Raw genomic sequence first — 18749 nt, 5'->3', positions numbered from 1 at the left:
AAAAGAAAAAGTGAGAAAATACTGGCAAAAGGTAGGCCTTGGCATGTAAGTATCCTGGTGGTTCACTCAAGTGTCAGTAATAGTTACTGTCCTCCCATGGACATTGTTAGGCTTGGCATCTCCAATCCTATGAGGGCATTTTTCCACAGTAGAGTATTCATTCTGTCAGCCAGTAATCACCATACCAGGGGCAAAAAAAACCACAAAACAAAACCCCACAAACTAAACCATATAATTACAGTCAATGGGTTTATGAATAAACTGCCAGAAGATTCAGCAAAGGAATAGCATTTCACTATCAAAACTTTAAACTGCCTCCTAGGACAGAACCTTTCAAATGCAGAAAAACCACCACTGAGGGAGATTTGCACAGGACAGACAGGTGACCAGCCCCCTCCACAGTCCCCAAGGCGTACATAAGCTACAGGAAAGCTGAGGAGCACTAAACCTCCTTTCTAATTCTCTTTTCACCTTCAAACTCTGTGCAGTTTCCATCAGGTTGCACACCAGATGGGAAACATTTATGTACTCAGATATAAGACTCTGTGTGCATGTGTACAGAAACAGGGACAGAACATTCCCTCAGTTATATAAAACGAAAAATGGTAGGGCAAAACTGTGTTTTATTTGCAGATATATTTCCTATTCTTTCCCCTGCGTGCCTTGTACATTTCCGTTTCACATATTGGAAAAATCAGTGTCACGACACATACCCAGGCCTTGGAACTCCAGCACTTGTCTTTGCTTTGCATGACCACTCAGCCCTGATGCAAAAATCAAACACACAGGAGGGAGTAAACTGTTTTCTTTGCTTTATAGATCCATGCAAGCAGAACCAATACCTCAAACTATGACACAGAAGCGTAGCTTGGCAGCAAGTGCCAGGTAGGGAGAGGATGTACTTTTTGTAAAACTAATGTTCCTCTTCCTATTATTGCCGTAATCTGCAAAAAAAATTGAAGTAACTGAGTTTCTTGTGGTCTAATACTGATTTAATTCAGATGTGTTCTGAATCATTTATTCCGGTGTCCTAACTAACAATTTTCCCTTGTCCAAATTAACGTATGTTGAGCAGCTAGATGGGGATGCAACATCAGCTGTTGAAGATTATAATTTTCTTTTCAAGTTTTAATTATTGAGAGACATTACACCATAGGATGCTTCCTCTTTCATTAGAAAAACTGATCTAGAATTAACTTATTTTGAATGCAGAAAATAATTTCACATTAAACCTGTAATAGTTAGCAGGCTACAAGTCACATCTACAATTCCATTTTACTGCAATTTAAGTTACTACAATAGGCTCAGTAAACCATCCTAAAATATTCCAATATTTAAAAAAATAAAGACAATCACCTCAGTGCTATTAGCAGAAAAAAAAATTAAGCTAGTTGGCAATACTATGTTCTAACCCTTTAATTCACTATCTTAAAATGAACAGTGAAAATAAGTAATTCTAAAAACAATAAGGAAAAAAAGATGTGTATTAGAATTTAAATCGGTCAAAAATACCTTTAAATTACTTTATAATCAACACTAATTCATTGCTACGATGGTAAAATATATACATGAGCAAAATCCTTGAAACATTTGAGTGATTTTTTTTTTCTTAAATTGTCAAAGTTGGAGAAGTTTAATAAACTGAAAAATGGTGTTTAAAGCATCTTTATCACTAGGTATAGTTTCTAGAGAAACAGGACACAACTATAACATTTCAATAACTTATAAATTAGTAAGTCATTCGATAGAAATGTTTTGAAACCAACTTCGATTAAGAAACAGTACTTGGGTCCTCTGTAAAGCCTATAAAAAGACAAATCCAGTAACTTCCCTTTTCTGTCATTATTGTTATGATCAGTCACTCTGATTAGCTAAGATAAAAACAGAGCAAGATTATAAAGTTTAGAGATTGTATGAAGTGATACACAAATCTAATAAACTTAATTTCATTTTGGTAGGAAGTCTGGTAGTGGTTGCCATCACTTGTCAATCCAGATAAGAGACACCTGTTTTGCAGAGCTCTGAACATCATACTCACTCTGGAAGGCATCGGGAACTTCATTATCAAAAGAAGATAAAGGTGAACCATGGAGATAGCAAACAGGCACTGCCTTAGGTCTGAGGGAGACCGATGATCTTTGGGAGTCTCTCCCAGGACTGTCCTGAGGCAGGTACTGCCACCAGCCTTAACAACTAGGAAGTGCAAAGAGTGGAACAAACTGTATCTGCAAGGAAAACAGTAGGAAAGCTTGTCATATGTTTGACCCTTTCTGTAACGGGCTCTGACAGATACTAGGAAATACCAAGTCCTCTCCTAAAAACACTGACCCAAGAGAGACGCAGGGGGAAGGGCAAAATGAGGCAGCCAGGGAAGAGAATCATAGAATCACAGAATGGCCTAGGCTGGAAGGGACCTCAGAGATCATCTAATCCAACCTCCCTGTCACGGGCAGGGACGCCTCTCAGCTAGATCAGGCAACACATGAGGACCAAAGGGGGATTCTCTTTTCATTCAAATGTAATGCAACAGGGTGTTGAAGCCAGTTCATGCAATGAATAACGCATGAAATTAATCACCAGGCCCATCACGGTCTATCAGCACCTAATAACCTGGAATAGAATCAAAATTTGTGTTTACTGTTGCTCCCAGCTGAGATCAAATTCTGTTTTCTGTAAGTGCACACAGGAGCAAAGAAATTATTCAGCAAGGTGTAGCCAGAGACTAGACTGATCCATCTTGCTGGAATTGAGCCTCTCAGTTTAAGAACAGTTACAAACATAAAAAATAAAAAACCCAAAGAGACAGCGTGACCAAAAAAAAAATAATTCTGCCCTATTACATACCATTTTATTTGTCACACTTAAAGCTAAACCTGTACATGTTTGTACGTATCGCACTGAAAGAACTGTTCACTAGCTTAAAAAGTTAACAAAATAGCAGAAGAATTAAACTTAAGGTCCCCTTTTGCAGTTTTTGACCACTCAGTATCGATGTATCAGCTCAATGCTTTTGAGACACACAAACCCCATCACGATGGAAATGCAAGACCACAGCGTCCCCTGTCGGGCTGCCCGTGATTTGTACCACGCTTGTATCCCCAGGAATCGAAAATGCAAAACTCAAATCCTGCTACATAGACATGTGAAATTACAGCCATTAGTAAAGAACTGGACGTTTAAACAGTAAAGATAAATTGGATCAAAGCTACAGATACAGTTAAAGACATGGGAAATACACATGACTGTTTAATTCAAGATCACGTTTTTACACAGGAGAAATACTACTTTCCAATCCATCAGTATGGCTTTTTCCATGAACAGGTGGGCATTTTCAGATTTAAGAAACCAAAATTATTAGTTATCTAAGAAAAGTAGAAAAAAAAATAGTTATTACAGTTATTATTAAATGTTAGGAAGAACCAACATCAATAAATGAAAGTGAGATTAAAGTGAATTTTATAACATCAAGATAACACCAGTATGATTTAGTTTTGGAAGACATTTCACCTTCTATTTTATTATTTGCCATAACTGCGGTAGCACATTTAACCTGTGAAACCTTCATTCTAGAATACTGAAAAATAAAGTGTCATTTGTTTTTAATTCAATAAACTGAAATGCACCTGAACAAAGCAAAATTCATGTTCAAAGACTAAGGAAAGCATTTAGGTGAACTCAGTTTGGGGCTGTGGACATGTACAAAATTAAAAAAATAAAACAGACACCTTTCAGCACTTATCCACAGTAAGCTGTAAGAAGATTTAATAAAAAGATAGCTAACAAGAGTGATCAGCTCACAGTGAAACTGTACAAGCTATTAGTTCACATTTAAACAATAAATCTGATTGCAGTTTCGAGCACGAAAAACATAACTTAAAATCCTATTTTATTCAAATTTGAAAAACTATATTGATTTTAAGTAGCTTAAATACATTCATTCCCAGTCCAAGTTTTACAGTAACTGATGATTTCCAATCACACACACAACCAAGCTATAAATCCCTGAAACATGGATTTATTATAGGAACACTGATAAAAACCTTAACAAAGATACAAATGATACATCACATAGTGTCTTACACCTTAACTGTAAGTACTCAACCACCTTGGATTGGTAGATGCATCACTCCTACTGTTAGACTCTAATACCATCCTCTAGGACCAACTGGGTTAAACTGAATTGATAACAGTTTGCGGTTACCTAAAAAAAAGATGACTTTTTTTAAAAAAAATCTCACTATAAAATATTAATCTTCTAACCAGTATTTAAAAACTTCTGGAAAGAGAATTCCCCAGTTATAACAGGGACTAAAACATACTAAGCAAGGAGAGTCATTGCAGTGAATTTGAGAAAATCATTTCAGAATCAGTGCCCCTGCAGAGATTTCATGTTCAGCAGTACTGCCCTTGATGCAAGTTAACTGGTGCAGGTTAGGACCTCACTCTACCAGTAAATCTTGGGACTCTTGATGCTAATCTCATTCTGGCACTAACTTTCTGTGGGGTAGGGCAATTTCCACATGAAAGGCACTCCATTATGAGTGATATCAGAATTATCAACAATACAAACAGACAACTGGTAACATATTGAAGAGAACTGCTGTAGCCTATATGAGGTCTAAAATTCAGTACTTCCCTTAAAAAAAGGTGGAAAAATACTTAGGACAGCTGTAGTGCATGTATTTGCATGCACATAGACACTAGACAATGTACAAGCAGAGATATTCCAAATATCTCAACTGTTGTTTGTTGTTTATTTCCCCCCCCCTCCAAATCCTTTTTTCGCTTGGGCAGAACCAAGCTTCCAAGGTTCACCTGCACTACCAGGCGACTTACAGAACAGTGCGTGGATGACCCCTGCACTGCTCCCTGCAGCCCACAGTGAGCAGGTCTGAAGAGTAACTTGCAAGAGCAGTCCTCTCTAGTAGAACAAGAACACAGGTACACACTACTAGTTTGTCCCACTAGTTTCTCCTCGTATCTTTTCTCCTTTTTTCCCCTCCTCTTAAAAAAAAAAAAATCTTGGGGACAAAGCTTTCCTTAAGGATAGGAAAACTCATGCTTGTTAGTCTGAATAAGGGATGTGCAAAACAGAAGTAATTTCCCTGAGGCAAAGATCTTCAAGTCATGCCTAGCTTACATTGTCTATTCTTATTTCAAGCTATTGAAATATTTGGCACAATGAGTCCTTGAATCACTGAGTCTCATGGCATTATCACAGTCTACATAATGTACTTACATAATAAAGCAGAAGTTACAAATGCTTCATTCTCTCATTCTCTTTTGGTTTCTCCCATTTACTCACAAAAACGTTTCCTTCTCAAGGATGGTATTGGGCCCTTTGGGCAGGAAGGTAGGAGTGACAAACTTCTGCTGTATTTAAAGATTGCCACGAATACTGAGCGTCTAAAATGGCAATTGCAGTAGTTATTGAACAAAATGCATGGAGAAACAGGATAAAATTAATAGCCTGTTATACACAGACCAAAAGGTAGGTCATTTAATAGTCTCTTCTTGACTTAAAAAAGGTCACGTTATGAATGCTTCCAGTCTAAAACACATAAGAAGCAAAGCTTGAAACCAAGTCTTTCCAGCTTTCCCTTTTAAAATCTAAATTGCACTTTTTATACAAAGCAATCCAAAGTCTAAACTGTAGTAAAAATTTGAAGCTGCCTTGCTGTACCAAAGTGTTCACCATCTGAAGCACAGGCAACTAGTTTTCAGCCATTCTGCATTTAGAGCCACATGCTCCACATCTTTCTGCGTTAAAAGGGCCTGCCATTAAACACCATGCCACTGGGGGGGTACTGAACTAAACAGAAGAAGAAAAAAAGTTTAAGGCCTTTATCTCCACAAGGAGCTGGAAACTGCAGCACAACCCATGACCAATACTTAATACGCAAATTAGCACAATCCCACCCAGGGCTCCAAAAAAACGAAATAATTTTTTTTTTTAAAAGAAATCATTCATTCTCTGTAATATTTGTCACACAAGACAGTTATACCACCAGCAAGCAACAGCGCCAGGTAGGCCTTTTAAGGTCTTCAAAAATTCATAGCAAAGGGCACTTCTGAGAAAGTTAATCTTAAAAGATTTGGTTTTAAAAATAGACACCACACTCACATTCAAGGGACATTCTTCACTTTTAGGCCTTTGTCACAAATCTGATCTTTATTGTTCTGAAATAAATGCTATAAACATAAGACTCAAAACAAGAACTCCAGCTTTCAGTCTCAGAAGAGGTGTGGTTCAATGCCCATGTCACATGTAACAAGAAAATTTCCTTTAAAAAGAAAAACAAATTACTGTAAAGTCTTTCTTAAAAATGAAAATGCAATCCTTCGTTTTTCTCATTACTTTGTGTAGAAGTGGGCACCAAAACAACTTTTGCATTTTCTTTTGAATTCTTGCTATGATGCTTGACGAACTTTTAGCCATTCTACAAATTCATCCAGAAGTACAGGCCCTGCAAATGGATGAAACTTGGAGTTATATTTATCAATATCTTTGAATCATCTTCTTTTAAAGTATGAGGGTTAAAACTATTGGTCTAGGTAACATTCATGTCAAATAATGATGATTACGATCATTTCAATCCAAGTGTGGCAAAAAGTGCACAAATATCACTACACAAAGAATTATAAAACAGTGATTATGATTCCATCATATAGATGGCTACAAAGAAATATGGAAAAAAGCGTTCCTGACACCTGACAAGTGCACTGAACTGAATAGAAAGCATAAAGGTAAGGTCATATTGTCAATTGGCACAACTAATTCCTTCTTCCTTTCAAAACTAGAACACAGACCAAAACAGGATGCCTAATGCAATACCACCATAGTACTGACCAACAGCTAGGGTACTTTATAGTTAACTCCAGTTAAACTACAGTTTTATATATTACTACAAAATGAGAGTTTGCTGTTTATAATCCTATTTGCAAATCTATACTTTCATGTAGCAAGTAGCTTCACCAGATCCCCAACTAAATGTAAGTCGGTTCATGTACACCATCATACCCCTGACAAACTACTGCAATCAATATCTGCAGTTTGAAGATGGATGTTTATGAGGATAGTTTTTCTATGCATTGTTGGATGAAAATACTTGATACCTTGCAGTACTGTTTCAGTTATGGAAATTCGTTTTGTTCATACTGAAAATATTGAATTAATAGCTGAATAAGCAAAAATGTTCTGACTACTTACATGCACCATCTTCATCATAGTTGCTAAGATCTGCATGGACGGTTCTGCTGAACTCTAGCACATTGTACCACTGATCCTTGTTCATAACTCTGTACTTCGATTGCTAAGGAAAATAATTTCAGAACATTAAAATGTCAAGCAACATTTGGTAATGCTGCATCTTATTTCTCTCATTTTATCTTCAATCAGTTCCTGACAAACAATTTAATGAGTAACAACAGCTACTATTTCCTTGGTTTTTCATTTTTTAATATACTGCACATGCACATATTTCATAGTTCTGAAACTACATAAAATGCTTTTTTGAAAGCTCAGAGCAAAATGAGAATACCAGGGAGTCAAGAAATCATCACTCAAGCTTCAAAACCTGGTAGAGTTTTTATCTTGCCCTCAAGTGGGGCATATCCAGCTCAGATACATTTCCAGAATGAACAATTATAAATATTTTTCCCCCAGTGTACGAAACACTCTGATCACAAGGATATGTACTATGCCATATCAGTACTGATTTGAAGCCAGGAACTAGTCTCAAGTCTAGAATTCTCCACAGCCTACACACATCCACATTGCCAAGTCACATGCAGCTGAGTTGACCAAAATCTTCCACAGCCAAGTACCTACACACTGTATCTGCACAAAGTGAATTTGAAATTCAGCACGGATGCAGCTGAAGAGACTACTGTGGCTCTATTATTGAATTTTAAATTTACCTTTATAGTCTAATTAAGATGGAATTTTAGTTGCCTTTGATAAGAGAAGGGCGGGGTGCAGCACAGGAAGGGGGAAGGGTCTGTGACACATATAAGAACATCACTTTCATAAGCACATCAAGAAACAAAAGAGAAGCCAGAAGGAAACATTCTTGAGGAGAAACCCACAAACCCTGAAACCAGAACAGTCCAACTATTATACCATCACTGAGAAAGCGAAGGAAACTTGTACCTCCAGGTATTGATAAAATACTGAAAACAACGGCCAAGTTCTTCCAAGCAGAAGAGCTAGCATGGATTTTGCAGTGTCAATATCAAGACTTCGCTGGTCTTTATCCTAAGGTTGAATAAAGCAAGCACAAAAATGACTCAAGTACAAGCTCACTGAATAATTAGAGCAAGAACTTCTCTAGTATTCCAGTAGTCTTACCCTTGCAAAATCAAAGGCATATCTGTAGATATTCTTAAAAGATGAAATGTCATTCAATTGTGACCTCAAGAAGTCAAATTTACTCTGTAATTTTTCTGTACAGTCACACCTTAAAATAAAGAAAAACAATTGATGTCAGAAGTTCAAAACGAAATACTGGAACAATAAAAAAAATGCCAGCAAACATAGCAGTTAAAATCACCAAAATATCAGATGTACAGGAATAATATTATGAAAGTGACTTGAACACTGAACATGCTTAATATTTGCATCTTAGTGAAACGATAAATGCTTGGCTTCTGCAAGTAAGTTTTTTCAAAATGTATTAGGAACATAATAAAGCCTCTGCTTTTTGCGCCATACTTTGCAATTTATATTAAAATCCAGCATTATCTTATCTTTCAATCACTACCAAAGTCTGGAGAAAGTAGTATTCAGTGTGCACTTAGGTGGCAAAATCCAGCTGTAAATAAGGGCTTTATATCACATCTCTTTGGGAAAAACAAGCACCCCAACCAACCAACCACACACTTCAAGACTACATATTTACCAGTGGCAGGATGGTGCAGGCACTCTGCAAAACACACTAGTCTGCTCATGTTTTATAACTGATAAATGCAAGCTCTGATAAGCCTATCACCTGGATTAGTCAGTAGCTATTCAACTGAAAACTCCCAGGCTGTACAAGAATGTACAGGTCTACTAGCTGACAGGATAATCCTTTGGCAAAAAAATCCAAAACCCTTTGACAGAAAAGAAGATCTCCACATAATTTACTTAGCAAGGGTTTTTGTTTCCAAATAGAAAACTGGGTTTAGATTCACCAATGATGGTGGAGGAGAACACAGTTTACACATGCTAATCCTCCAGGAAAGACTCGCTGAAAAGAACAGTTGTTATATCGCATTTTATTCTTATAAAATAGTAGCTGCCACAAAACAAATAAATAAATTCCACCTCGCCTTGTATCCAGTCTGACTGTCAGAGAATATGTCTGCATCTTCAGTACTCCTCATGGCCTTGTCACAGCAGTACAGTGCAAGGGCCCTTCGTGAGCACCACAGCAGGCTACTGAGACGCTGTACTGTGACACTGCACTTTGCCCACAGCCGATACTTTCTGCTTCTCAGGTCTGCTTCGCCTGTGCAGGGAGTCAGTCAGCCTGCCTGGCCCTCTCAGGCTTTGACAAGAGAAACGGCAGCTGATGGAGCCTTCCGTTACGTCTTGTTTCTAGCAGCACCTAGCTAAAGCAGCACTGAGTCCCACTCAAGACCAGTGTTAAATAATTCAAACTATTAGCTATTCAGGCTGCATATTCAGGTGACAAGAACTAATATAATTCATAATACACTATGCATTAAGCTGAAAAGAAATCTTGTTAAAAAAAGCTTCAATAAATTTAAATAAAGATAAAATTACTTTCTTTGGTCTTCAGCCACCTAATTCATCTGTGTATTCCATCATTTAAGTCTTAAAATGGTATTATGCTAGGCTACAAAGGCATCTCATTTTATATTCTCATCTGTTTTTAATATGTTCAAACCTTCATACTACGATGATAGTGTGCCCTACACTTCAGGACAAATCTACTATTTAACACCTAACTAAATGCTCACATTTATAAACTACTTAAAGTGGGTTTATCAAACTTTTTTGGAATATAATTTGACTAAATTCATTTATCATATGAAAAATAAAAAACAGTATGTTTAAATTTCTTACAAAATATTTTGTTAAAATTGTTCAAATTACCATAAACTTAAGTGCAAGGTAAAATTCTTGTTATTATCTACTGTACTGTCATCTGCATGTGTTTTAATGCAGAAGTGATTCTCCTGAAAAAGTTGGTTATGAAAGCACAATGATTAAGCTTCAAGACTCCTGAGCTATTGTAAACATGTTTGAAACTGAACAAATGGATCACATTCGGACAGGCACCACCCACTGCAGCTGATGCAGGGACATGGAATCATGGAATCATCTTTCTGTTAAAGCCATTTTAGGCATTTCCATACCTGGCTGCTGATTTTTGAGGTAAGGAGCTATCAAACTCCTCTTTTATAGAGACATAGCTGCTTGCATGGCTGCACCATAAATAAGATGACTGAGGTCACCTATACCAATCTTCCCCATAGATTTTTTTGGTTTTTTTCAGTCTGAACAACCTTCTAATTAGCACAGGTGTCTCCTGTAAAGAGACATAATTTCTTGAACTGCCTTCACTGAAAAACAGCATTAAATAAGGCTACCTCAAGATCAACAAAGCTAGACATTGGCTCAGTACATTCTCTTCCCTGTCCCTACATCACACTCATAACAGAACTTAAATTAGCACCAAAAAGCTATCCTATTTTGATTTCTATTGAGGTACAGAGTTCATGTGAGGACAGAGTACTGGAACAGAGAGGTTGTGGAGTTTTTTTCTCTGGAGATATTCAAAAACTGCCTGTACGCGTTCCTGCGTGACCTACTCTAGGTGATCCTGCTCTGGCAGGGGAGAAACTAATGATTTTTCGAGGTCCCTTCCAACCTCTAACATTCTGTGATAGCTAACATGGATAGAATGATGATTCAATAACCCCATTCAGATATTTCAATGTTTCATATTTATTCAACCATGCTTGTCTTTTACCAAAAAGAAAAATAAGACAAAGACATTAAACCAAAAGCATTTAATTGCAGTATATAAAGTAGTTTGAAGTTCTATTCATCTACAAGAGTTCCCTTGCCATCATCCAGCCGGACAAAAGGAAATGATATCCCTCTAGCCCACCCATTCTCTTCAACCACTAAAACAGATTCTTCTTACATTTGAGTTTCATGTTATGACTGGAGAACACAGAGGTCCAAGGAAGTAACGGCTTAAGAGAGCAAGAGGCCATCTTTTCTGTGCCCTATATCACTTGATTTACAGGTCTGGAGACCAGAAATTGTTTAGATTGTGTATAAATTGAATGCTATAGTGGCATAAAACAAATTAAATATTATTTACACTACGCTTTGTGTTAGCATCACAAATATTAAGAGAAAGAAAGGCAATAACAAGCAAAAAGCTCATTGGAAAAGCAGATGATACTATGCTGTAAAATCAGTCCAGAAAGGTCATTTCTACTAAGAATTCTGCAAACAGCAAAATTTTTCCAAACCTTACTTTCCTGCCTCTCTCTTCCTCCAGGGGCTTCCCTTGTACCTAAAAATGCGAAATGACTGTATGTTTCCCTCAGCTGGAATCTAATCTGGCTCTGTCACCTCTACCTGGCCACTCATTTTCAAGACCTCAACCTGCATGTAAAATTTGACTCAAATTCCAAGGGTAAAAAACACAGCCAGAGGGAAGTACTCAGTCAATACAGCTGCTTACATCTCACTTCCTTACAAATGAAATTCTTTATATTTACCTAGTTCAAACAATGACTTCTGTGGAGTTTAATAAAATAATGAACTGAAATCCTTTTTCCTTCACCTTTGTTTTCTAAATAGATTTTTTTTCTTTCTAGGTCTGCAAAGCCTATAGTTGGCAGATACAGGAGCATGCTTCTCCTTTATCTCAGATATGTAAAGGTAAATGCTCAATTCTGAAGTTATTCACCCTCCAACGGCTTTAAAGCAAATGTAGATATAAACAGTCACTTCCTGAGGCCTACTCATTTCATCCTAAAGAGGTATTTAAAAGAGCTGAAATAAAATGCCCAGCAAAATACTTGTTTCTCTCTGAAAAGAGCTTCAGGTGATTAACTTAGATTCAGGCACCCAATCTTCATATATATATATATATATATATATACACAGACACAGACACACACACACATATATATATATAGGGCATAAATCACCCTACCAACATGATATTGCTTAAATTGCTTCATCCACCTTAATTTTTCCAGTGCATACTTTACGACATATTTATTTTTCTCCTCCTCTCCCAGGAACAAACTTCATAAGCATATCATAAAACCACACAAAAAAAGAATGGCACTTCAAGTTTCACACACCCAAATGCTGGCATCTAACTGCAGATTGGACTTCCAAGCTCTAGGTGTTGCCATTCCTAGAAGTCTAACCAACTAATCCAAAAGCAATTCAGGTGACCAGTCAGTTGGTCTTAGGGGAAACTGAACACCTTCCTAGGCTCCACTACATTGACTAGATCTCCAAAGATAGCCCAAAGATTGCAGTAAGAGTTTAAGAAATCAAGCTCCTGCACATAAATCACACATTCAGGTATCTTACTACAGAGTCATAGAATGATTTGGGTTGGAAGGCACCTCACAGATCATCTAGTTCCAACCCCTCTGACAGGGGAGGGACATCTCCCACTATATCAGATTGCTCAAGGCTCCATCCAGTCTGGCCTTAAACACTTCCAGGGATGGAGCATCCACAGCCTCCCTGGGCAACCTGCTCCAGTGCCTCACCACTCTCAGGGTAAAGAACTTCTTCCATATACTTAGTCTAAACCTATGCTCTTCCAACTTCCACGCATTACCCCTCGTCCTATCACTACAGGCCCTTGTAAAAATTCCCTCCTCAGCCTTCTTATAGCAGCCTTCCAGTACCTGAAGGGGGCCTACAAGGTTTCTCTGAAGCCTTCTCTTTTCCAGGCTGAACTAGCCTAACTCTCCCAGCCCATCCTCATAGTAGAGGTGTTCCAGCCCTCTGACCATCTTGGTAGCCCTCCTCTGGACTCACTCCAACAGCTTGATGTCCTTCTTGTGTTGGGGGTTCCAGAGCTGGATGCAGTACTTCAGGTGGGGTCTCACAAGGGCAGAGGAGAGGGGCAGAATCATGTCCCTTGACCTGCTGGTCACAAATTTTTTGATGCATCCCAGGATACGGTTGGCTTTCTGGGCCGCAAGGGCACACTCTTGGCTCATGTTGATCTTATCCACTAACACGCCCAAATCCTTTTCCCCAGGATTGCTCTGAAGTTGAACTCCACTCAAATCCGTTCATGCAATTATCTTATGTGACATTTCACATATTTTGAAATAAGAATTCTGCAATGTAACTGACTCAGCATACTTTAAAATACATTAAGGGCCCAGCGTGTAATTTCTTCATGCAAAAACTAAGAACAAAACCAACAACAAATCACAAAAAAACATTGTGCAAGAATGTAGTAACATAACTATTGCTTTAACAGTGCAAAATCCTTCTGCTTCAAAACTTCATTCAAACCTTTCAAGAGAAACTAAATTCTCCTATTCCAGATGAAATCCCATAATGTGATCCTCCTTTCCCAGTAACCACAATCAGTACAAGTCTACAGATTTATATTCTCTCTTTAAGCCAATGAATCTTGAATTCCTTTACATGAGTGTCACCGCTTCATCCAGCTGCTTAGCCTACAGCCTGCTATTAGAGCACACTCAGAGGAAGCACAATGCACTTGTTAACTGGTTTAGGCTTAGGCAAGTGCTCTGATCACAAGTCTGTTTTTATATAAACATGCACAGCAGTACCGTATTTTCTGTCTTAAACACATTTAGCCTACAGCATGACCAGCTCTGTTCTTATAAAGAACCAAAAGATTCCTATCACAGGACATTATTAAAAATAAGGTCTATAATAACAGCTCTGAAGAGGTGCCTGATTTCATATATCTCTGTGCTTGCATCCCGCTAGACCAGCTAACTCCTGAGAGCTTCCATTTCAGTACAAAAATTAAGTACTTCAGAGACACGACCGAAATATACCTAATTCACTGCATCTAAAAAAATTACATACCTGGAACTTAATCTCTGTTGTGCTGAACTGCAGGCAATTTAATCATTCCAGGTCTTTCTAAATCTAAGAGCTTCTGATAGTCACACAAAACAATCAACACATCTACTGGAAGCCTATTCCCAAATCAAATAAATTTGCACAAGGGAGTCAAGCCAAAGTCACTCCATAGTCTCAAACAATGAGAGAGTATCTCCCGATACCATTTCCCAAAACACCTGCCAACTGAGAAGGTAATTTTGTCAACCCCAAGGGTCAAACCAGCCCCTCTTTCTGACCATGGTGTAGCTGCAACAGTAGCTCCCTGTCATTTTTCATACTGAACACAGTGTCATAACAAGTTTCCCTTAAAACATTCAAGTACCATAAGTAGTTTCACGAAGAACAAAAAAGGAAGTGACAACATGAACTAAGCCTCACAAAAAGCTTATTAGCTTCATGAAAGACACAACCTCTTTGGTCAGAGCATTATCTCACCAGAACTTTTTAAAAACAGAAGGAATAAGTTTATTTATAGATTGAAAAAGTGCTATTTAACCTAAGCATTAAGCATAGCTTCTGGTCTGCTTCTAATAAATAGTACCAATAATTAAAATCATTATCAATGCTGTCCTCATCTACAAAGCTTAGAAATCAGTAAAAACCTTCAACAATACTAGTGCTGAGATCAACTTATGGGTATCTCCAGATCTACTTATTTGTGTCTGCCAAGTAGAATGATATTTTAACATATTTTCTAAGAAAAAGAAGCCACCAAAAGCTGACTTGTTAGGGCTAGACAAAACTTTATCATGAGTGAACTCAGATTCATAACTTCAGGAACAACAGTGGCTACCTTCAGTTGTTGACCAATACCAGATCTAAAAGTAAAAGTTTCCATGTCTTACTGCCAATGCACAAGAAACTGAAGGCAAGAATAATGAGTCTACTGGTACAAATATAAAATTAGAACATTCTATTATATATGTAAAAACACTCTTACTGTAATGAGGTCATTCCTTTTAACCATTCTTCCTTGGTAAAAAATCCCATGCTTTGAGCCTCTAGTTTCCAGGCTAATACTAACATAATAATCTACAAGTGAAAAAAAGAACAAAAAAAAACAAAACCAAAAACAAGAAAGGGAGAAAAAGGAGTCAGTAAGAAGAGGCTAGTTTTGAGATGTCCAAGAAGAAAACTCTAAGCATTAAAACATTCTAGCAATTTTTGTACATGCTTGCACTTTGTATTTATTACCATTTTAAGAATTTGGCTATGTGCAATCTTTCCCTTAATTTCAATTTCTGAAAATGAATTATAACTACAGTAAAACAAGCATAAAACCTCACACACCAGCCAAGCATAACTGATGGGTAACTCTGCTTACTGAAGTTAAGAGTTATAAACAGAACTTAATCTTATCCAAAAACCCCTTTTCAAGTGTTAGTATTGTGCAAGAAACCTACATTTTCAGGCTCGACATCGATGTCTTCACAGAATTTTTCCATTCCTTCAGGCCCCACAACTTCATCAGGACCTTCGAAACCAAAAAGAAAACACACTGAAATCTAACTATCATTCACTGCTCACAAGGGTTACACACATAGCTTGTATGCAGTATAGTCAAATTATTGTTATCTTAAAAACCACTGAATTACGTTATTAAGTAGTTTTATGTTACGACCTTTCTATCAACTGCAATGTAGAGATGTGTATATTATATATGAAGTAACACTATGAACTAAAACCAAAACTAAATCAGAACATCCTTATTGTGCGCTGCCTCCCCACAACAGTAGACAAGCTACAAGCCACATTAGTTGTGTATGCAAGTTTTCAAAACACTTCACGGAGTTTCTCACTAACACAGCTCAACTCCAATAGCTGGTGGTCAGTTGTCTTTAAGGCAACTTTGGTACCCACTACTGTGTTGAAGTTACTCTATGAATAACGTTCTTTCAAGAGGTATTTTATCAACAACAACAAAAAAATACTTCCATCTGAGCTGCTATTCAAAATATTACTCTTTCAATGGTGTTAATATTATGGGTGTGCAATAACACAGAAGAGGATGAATCTTCAAATAATGTAAGCTTAGTTTTATGATGCTAAGGAATAACGAGAGTGATAACACCAAATCAGAAAAAAATGCTAATCCTGTTAGCCATATACAAAGCAGAAAAATGTTTAGGACTGCCATGAAAATAGCTCGATTAGGACCACAACAATTAGTGCTATGCTGTCACTTTTCCATTTTGTCACAGACAAAGTCTCTAAAAAGCAGCAAATTAGAGTACTTAAAGAGCATGTACAGACACACTCTACAAAGCTTTTTTCTTCTGAATATCTCTCTGGTTTCAGTTATTTCCACTAATTCCGTTCCAAAAATGACTCCTACTGGGCAACCAAATATTATTAGAAGGCCTGTTGACATGCTATTTTGATGTGTCTTGAATCATTATATTAACATTGTTTTAGTGAATATGAACCCATGTAAAAGGTAAAGGCTTTATCTTTTAGAAAAATATGCCACTTCAAACTTTTTTTTTGCAAATTTTGCTATTTACACATAGACCTAACAGTCCTTCTTTTCCCCCTTGTTTCCCCTTGATAAGATCTGTATTCAATTCATCTGTATCAGCCAATGTTATTGTAAGCAGAATCCTTATTTAAGAATGATGATGTACTTTGAATAATTACTCTCTGTAAGGTAAGAACACAGTCAATAGAAATGAGCATGAATGTCTGCTTTTATAGGAAAATAAAATGCAATTGGCATTTAAGATCATGAACCCCTACATGTTAAAAAATGCTGCAAAACCCATTTCACCTAGGTAAGCAAGGCAAAACACTTCCATCTGGTTTTGAGAAGCCCTTACATAGAACGTGTCAAAAGATTTGCAAGTTTGACAATAGAGGGTCCGTTGGTAATGATAACTACAAACTTGAAGTAATGGTTTAGGGCCAGAAAGCATGTGTATGATTCACATACGCTTGTGTGTATAATTTTCTCTTTTAATGGAAACATTCAAATTCCTATGGTGTATAATCTCACTTGAATTCTATTCTATGCAGAAACATTATGTATTATGAAAAATTTCTTTACTGAAAGAGTGGTGAGGCATGGGAACAGGGTGCCCAGGGAAGTGGTGGAGTCACCATCCCTGGAGGTGTTCAGAAAACATGTAGACGTGGCACTTCAGGACATGGATTACTGGTCACGGTTGTGTTGGGTTGACGGTTGGACTTGATCTTGGAGGTCTTTTCCAACCTTAATGATTTTATGATTCTATTCTATATTTTGATATGGTTAACTAACAAAGTATAATCTCCTAAACTTGGTTCATGACTCAACAACAAAAAAATTACAGGCATTAAAAAAGTTTGTGCAGGAATATTTATCAGGAGAAAATTAAATGAGAAAAGACTCTTTACTTCAAAGGAGAATGCCTCAAACCTAAATTAAAAAGCAGATTACTAGAATCAGTAGTTCATTACTGTGGAAAGACTGCAAGGAAAATATCAGTTCTGATAAATATACTCAAACCAATTGCTGGCAGAAAAATCATCAGGTCATGTCATACTGAGAATCAGCCATTAATGACTTTTAAACATCAATTAGTTATTACAGATTTCAAGTAGTAACTAGACAAGAAATTAATAATGATCCTGAATTTCTAACCATATAATTGGCAAATAAATTGCAGTAATAGTCTAATAAATTCTGCAAAATACACTGAATATTCACTGAAAGCAACTGTTACTTAGCGATTCTGAATTATTTTAAAGAGGCTTGTTCTAATGCTTCTGAATATTTGTTACTTAAAATACCAAAAATGTTAGGACAGATTCTCATATAGGAAAAGCAGAATAAGCATCTATTATTCTATGTTGTAAAACAGAAAACCAGGAGCCTTAAATTATGAGATATTTCATTATCCTTCCAATTTGATTATAAATAAGATCTAGCTACATAAATAAACTTCCATCTAAATTATCTCTCAGTGTCCTCACTTTTACTTAACCATTTCAAATCAAGAGGTAGATTCACTGAGTGTATCCTTGTTCAACACTGTACAACATCAGTTATTTCATTTTAGTTAACGTCATGGTAAGTTATAAAGCACATAGTAAAGAACGAAAAGTCAAGAACAACAAATACTGAAAAGGTGATAGCAAAAGATAGGCTAATTCAAGTGCATGTTAGAAGAAAGCAAATTTGGACAAAATTTTTATGTCTAGATCAGCATAAAAAACCCCAAAATGTAAATAATATTTGATGTATTCTTTTATTTTTAACAAAACCATATAGTACTGAATATGAATCCATTGCATATTACCTGCATATTCATAAAACCAAGCCAGGCACTTTTTACTTGAAAAATGTTCTTCTTCACTCATCACTTTACCAGAGGCTTGTGATCTGCAATAGCTTATAGAAACACAAGAATGATGAGTGTTATTTTAATATGAGAAATAATTCTTAAATAAATTCCAAATTGTTATTATTAATTCAAACTATTTAAACTGTTTCACAAAGTCAATATATATCAACAATGAAGTTGAATTTGTTGAATGGCAATTGTCTGTCATCCTATTTCAACACTTGTTGGAACATAAAATTACCTTGAAATACAACCCCTCACAGCTCAATTTATTGCAACTATTACTTTTAATGAAATGCAAACGTATTGTT

General features: G+C 36.7%; 1 protein-coding gene across 1 annotated transcript; it reads right to left on the bottom strand.

Annotated features, from left to right (window-relative positions):
* Positions 1–6150: 6150 nt before the first annotated feature.
* On the bottom strand, positions 6151–18485 carry DCUN1D5 (DCN1, defective in cullin neddylation 1, domain containing 5; the record flags this gene model as incomplete). The annotated part of the gene is made up of 7 exons (XM_009875859.1): positions 6151–6467; positions 7211–7313; positions 8153–8257; positions 8351–8459; positions 15057–15148; positions 15520–15590; positions 18394–18485. Coding segments are annotated over 7 exons (628 nt in total), but the record flags the coding sequence as incomplete, so codon positions are not given.
* Positions 18486–18749: the final 264 nt, after the last annotated feature.

Source organism: Apaloderma vittatum, unplaced genomic scaffold, assembly GCF_000703405.1.
Source record: "Apaloderma vittatum isolate BGI_N311 unplaced genomic scaffold, ASM70340v1 scaffold4589, whole genome shotgun sequence".
In the NCBI taxonomy this organism is placed as follows: domain Eukaryota; kingdom Metazoa; phylum Chordata; class Aves; order Trogoniformes; family Trogonidae; genus Apaloderma; species Apaloderma vittatum.
Note: the sequence above shows the minus strand (reverse complement) of the source record. Positions and strands in the feature narration are given on the sequence as shown.